At 30.9% G+C, this 6,000-nt stretch overlaps 1 protein-coding gene across 1 annotated transcript in view; it reads right to left on the reverse strand.

Moving 5' to 3' along the window:
* Window positions 1-4,671, reverse strand: part of LOC139697446 (GDNF-inducible zinc finger protein 1-like) — a 66,353-nt gene extending 61,682 nt beyond the window's left edge. Inside the window, exons 1-3 of the mRNA XM_071596169.1 lie at window positions 4,660-4,671; window positions 4,477-4,600; window positions 2,149-2,385 (exon numbers count right to left, since the gene is read on the reverse strand). Of these exons, the coding sequence (XP_071452270.1) occupies window positions 2,149-2,385; window positions 4,477-4,600; window positions 4,660-4,671 (373 nt within the window). The remainder of the gene's footprint in view (window positions 1-2,148; window positions 2,386-4,476; window positions 4,601-4,659) is intronic.
* Between the last annotated feature and the right edge of the window lie 1,329 nt (window positions 4,672-6,000).

The raw sequence follows: 6,000 nt of genomic DNA on the forward strand, positions 1-6,000 counted from the left end.
AACCTAGAGGTTAAGTAATTTAGCTTCTAATTTTTGGGTCTTTCAATATGTTCTTTAAAAATTTGAATAAGAGAATGACTTTATTTATTATCCATCACCTAAAATTGGAATGAATCTCATTTGGCAGAAAGCCTTGATATCCAAAGCCATGCATTTCAAACCCAAAGTAAAAACAAGTTCTATGCTATTCCCAAATGAGCCACATTTCTTCTATAGCAGCAGCATTTAAAGTAATCTAGTTTGTAGTCTGCACATGTTAAATTTCTCCATACACCCCTCCCTATTTGGCCCTCAAAAACCAGAATGTAGCAGCATTCCAATCCATATTTTCATGTATAACGGGACACTAAAAGCTGCAACCACCCTAATTCACTTTACCTAAGATGACATCAGCAATAAAATCCCCACAGTTATTCACCAAGAAGTTTTGTCACATTCCCATATTGAGATATATAGGAACCTATATAGATAAACCTTTACTTCTTCTAAACTAAACACTCTTTGATCCCTATTCTTTTATCTTTCATTCAATGTTATGGTGTTACACTTCATTTTCTATCAGTATACCATCTTTGACCAACTGACAAGCTTGAGAGCAGAAACTTGTCCACCTTAGGCTGAGAATCTGCATTAATTGAGAAGACAAAGAGATAAATGTACTCTTGTAATGTCCTGTCCACAAAAATATTTGCATTTTTACCTTTAACTACTAAACCAAGTCTCAGCATGATATAGATCTTATCTTCTTCTTTCGCAATGAAATAAAAGACAGGTAACTTCATCATACATTCATGCAGTGATATTTAGAACAGTTTTTACATAGTCATTCTGCGCTAATAGCCATTAGTTTATTTCCTTATATAAACCTATCTTAGTGTTTAAGCACAGTTATGGAATCCTTTTAGTTGATTCTGGTATATAGTAGGTCATCAAATAAGTGGAACACAAATAGTAATCAATGCTAGTTAATAATATTTAATTAAAAGATTTTCATATGAAATATTTCATAACTGTCATTCTTTATTTAAAGATATTACAATAAACAGCAGAATATTGGCACTTGTACAAAGTTGTAATTAATGTTTTATGATGTTTCCTTGGCAGGGTGATAACATTTTTGGGAAGAGTTCAAGAATATAACCTAATACTTAGCATTCAATTCTGCATATCAATTTTACATAGCGTTATTACTCTTTGAGAGAAGGATTTCTTGAATTAGAGAAAATCAGTTTTTAATTAGTTGAATTAGAGCATTTTACTTCTTTCTGCGGCTTCCTGTATTTAATGATGGTGCTTGTTATTTGAATGTCAAACATGTCACACATTTAATTTCATCAGTATGTGGCCCAAATACCACTTCGTTTAAGAAGTGGGAGTGAATAATTTTGAATATATTTGTTACATTTGCCTGTGATCATTTCGCAGGGTGTTTCATCACATGTGACTAAAGATTATTGCTCTTAATGAATGCTTTTGGACATCTCTGGACAGTTGGTTGGCTCTTCACCAGTGTGTGTCAACAGGTGCCTCTTTAGATTATTACTCTTCTTTATGATAGATGCTTTGGCACAAATCTATCATGTGTGGTCAACATATGAGTCTTCAGAGTCCTTTTGAAATTAAATGCTTTGGAACATATCTCACATCTGTGTGGCCTTTCCCCCGTATGTGTCAATAAGTGCCTCTTTAGATTATTAGCCTGAGTAAATGCTTTGGAACATATCTTACATCTGTTTGGCCTTTCCCCTGTATGTGTCAACATATGAGTCTTTAGTTTATAATTGTGAGTAAATGCTTTCGAACATATCTTACACCTGTATGGCCTTTTGCCTGTATGTGTCAATAAGTGCCTCTTTAGTCTATAATTGACACTAAATGCTTTGGAACATATCTTACATCTGAATAGCCTTTCTCCTGTATGTGTCAACAAGTGCATCTTTAGATTACCAGTCTGAGCAAATGCTTTTGAACACATCTGACATCTGTGTGGCCTTTCTCCCATGTGTATATTAATGTGCCTCTGTAAATGTAACTTTTGAGCAAAACCTTTCAAACACAATGCACATCTAAATAGTCTTTCTCCAGTATGTGATGACTTATGGATTATGAGTTTACTCAAATAAAGAAAGTCTCTGGAGCAGAATTCACATTGGTGCTTCTTTTTCACAGCATGCACCAATGTGATGTGCCTTGCAAGGTCATGTTTTCTCTCAAATAGCTCTGAGCAAAACTCACATGTAAATTGCATTACCTTGTTAAGGTGTACATGTATTACGTGAGCTTTGAGAAGGTCCCTTTGCGCAAATACTTCGTGACAAATTTGACAAACATGAAGTACAGTGCCTGCTGTATCCTCCACTGGGCCACCTAGTTTCTGGCCACCATCTGAAAGATTTGAAGAAATGGAAGATAATCAATGAATAGTCATATTCAACCAATGAATGAGTTTGCTATCTTCAGTCCATACACACACATTTATGTACATAAATAACCCTAGAAATAAACATCTTCGGATACCATCTTTTTTCACCCTCATTATGAAGGAGTTCCACAAAGCTTAAAACACAACTTTTACATTTTTTCATATTGCCATTTAGGTATATGTGCTAACAATTAAATGTTCACAAGTCTTCTTATATACAGACTAAACATATTGTTTGTTCATCCGATCAACTTCAGATATGCTTAAATCTTACGGAAATACGGTATCTCACATCACCTATTGCTGACCCAAATAATATCTTTAATGTTTGTTTCCCAGAGATCCTGCAGAAATATTTTAACTCAAAACAAAAATGTATGCAGAATACTTCTCAGCTTTTTATTTATACCATTTTAAGAAATATATGGCCAGGAATTGGCAGTCACCAAGTTTTTTAACCCCATTCAATTAAAATGAAAGTCTTTAATGCTCAATTGCATAACTTATCCACAGGTGTTCACAAAGTATGTAAAAATTTGAAAAAAACTCAATTTTTTACAGGGATTTTGAGAAGGAATTAAAATATTTCCTATGCTTTAAAGGAATAGCAAGTGGGAAAAGAAAGGTATCATATAAAGAAGGAAGTTCATTTTCTAGAGAACAAACAATTAAATGAAAGAAGTTACACACAACTATTTTTTACCAAAATCACAAAATAAAACAGATATTGACATGGCAAAATATCAATAAGGTAAATACAGATCAAGAAGATGGAGATAATAAGTTATAAATAAAATTATTAATTCAATTATGAGCAATTCACTAATCAAAAACAATGGTCAATTAAGTAATTAATGGTATATTTCAATAAACATGAAGCCTTATTTCAATTTATATGAAACGTTATTAAAACCATTGGTATTAATTCATCAATAACAGATGAAAACATTGATGAAGTGAACAAAATAGTATTGACCAATCATTGAATTACCATCACACAAGTTGCCGAGAACCTACACATATTAATTGGATTAAGCCTTTTGAATTTTACCAATGACACTGGCCATTGCAAAATTTGTATTTGGACCAAAAAACTTGTTATTTCTGTGCACACTCTTGGCCAAAAACAACAAACTATATAATGGCACATCCATCCTTTTTCCCAGATCTGGCCGTAAGTGACTTTTTCCTGTTCCAAAAACTTAAAATGCCCTTGGAAATATGATGCTACAATATGATTAACAAGATAAAGACCACAAAAAAGGAGCAGATACAGAAGATCATTAAAAATGATTTTTTAAAGTGCTATGACAATTGGCAAAATATTTGCAAAAATATAATTTAGAATAGATATTTCTATGAGGATGAAAAAATATATATTGATGAATGTATAAATTATTTTAGAAAAACATTGAAGTCAGATCACTTTTTGAGCAAACCCTTGCATAAGCAGAGTATGATAACTAAAGCTGCATTTTAATTAATCAGTTCATTAAAACCTAAAACCTAAAGAAACATCCAGGCAGAGCAGAAAAAATGCATTGTTTGCAGAGGCAATCTTGGTCAGAAGAGGTAATGATGGATGAGGAATGATGATAAGGAGTAATGATCCTTAATTGCAAGAAAAAAATGGGTAAACAGACAATGGAATGTTACAGGTTCAACATAGATGTCAGAAAGGCAGTCAAATTGAAAGAGTTCGAAAATCAAATAGGTACTAGGAAAATATTAGCTTGGGAAACTGAAATTTGAGTTTTAAAATGCTTTTGGTTTTATTCTTAGCAGTTTTGCCCTACAAATGTCTGAAACAGAATATTTTATCTTGTAGCAAAATTCTTTAAAACTTCATTCAATTGTAAATATTTCAATTTTCCTTTCTGAAATTTTTCCTAATATTTTAATTTACATGAAAATATTTCTGTAAAGAATTCAAAATACATTGACCCAGTAAATCCCCTAACTATTAGTGGCAATTAGACATTTAATCACCATTTGTTCTATTATACCAAAAATTGGCAAAAGTGAAGACAGGGAGAGTCCTGAGCTTTACTTACCTTGTGATAGCAACTCTTTCTCTCTGAGGTGCCTTTCCTTATGAGGAATGTCAGCATCAAACTCTTCCTTTCTGTTGACTTCCTCATCAGAGGACAAATGCAATTCAATATCTTCTGAGTCATCCTGCAAAAACAGAGTCAAACCTTACATTTATACAGGGAATATCCATTTTAAACATAAACCAAATGCCCCATAAACTTTTGCACAATAAATAATATATTATAGTTTTCTATTTCATATATTACATTATATATTAAAATTTAAAATATTAATGCATGCATTGAACAAAAAATAATGCATTGAATTAAAATTCAATTGAGTTTCAAAGGAAACCAAAAGATGAAGAACGAAATGCAAGTGGCCAGATGAGAAATTGTTTATTTCGTGTTTCAGAAACTTTTCATAGTACGTTAAGTAAATTGCGAACAGTGCCATTCTAATTTTAACAATACGTTTTCCAGTAAATCATTTGGAGTACTTTAAAAATATCCGGATGTGCGATAAAGTCGAATTCGAAGTGTGCAGACTGTGTTTAAACAGTCATGGACTGTTGATGAATGTTTTCGGCGACAATAGTAAATTACAATTCCTGCTGCAAAAGACCATAGAGGATTTAATAGATGTCAAAGTAAGTTTAAACTCTCTAACTGTTTTCTCTCTGTTTTAAACGTTCTATAATTATATTTCCAAGAAATCTTCGTTTATGTCATTTAGGAGTTGGTTTGTGTATTTCGTACACTGCTGTCAAAATGTATATTTATATTACGGAAAAAGGAGTTTTGTGCATTCTGTGGCTAATATCTGTATTGAAATTGTTTTATTAGGTTGTGGAGGATGCAAATTATCCCTGGTTGGTGTGTTATACCTGCATGGAGAAGCTAACGGAATTCCGGCTTCTTAAGCGTCGATGTGTCGAGTTTTGTCTGTTTTCGATGATTGTATCCAAAAGGGGTTCAATCCTACAACGAAAGAAATGATAACCAATCGAGAGGAGGTCAGTATTATTCATTACATTGGATTATGGGTTGGTGTCACTACCGATTGTGTTAAATAAAACTATGTTTAGGGGTATTTTGAAAAGTGCTTGTAGAGCACAAACAAATCAATAACAAGATGGCAAAAAGTATATATAAGTAAAATTATAAGTTTCAAAAACATGGATATGCATATATATATATGTATATGCATATATATATATATATATATATATATATATATATATATATATATATATATATATATATATATATATATATATTTATATATATATATATATGTATATATATATATATATATATATATATATATATATATATATATATATATATATATATATATACATATATATATATATATATATATATATATATATATATATATATATATATATATATATATATATAAATATATATATATATATATATATATATATATATATATATATATATATATATATATGCATATACATATATATATATGCATATATATAGCGATTGTCCAGAAAAACTCATACGAGCAGCACA

The sequence above is a fragment of the Hetaerina americana genome, unplaced genomic scaffold (assembly GCF_022747635.1).
Source record: "Hetaerina americana unplaced genomic scaffold, ioHetAmer1.1.p SCAF_77, whole genome shotgun sequence".
In the NCBI taxonomy this organism is placed as follows: domain Eukaryota; kingdom Metazoa; phylum Arthropoda; class Insecta; order Odonata; family Calopterygidae; genus Hetaerina; species Hetaerina americana.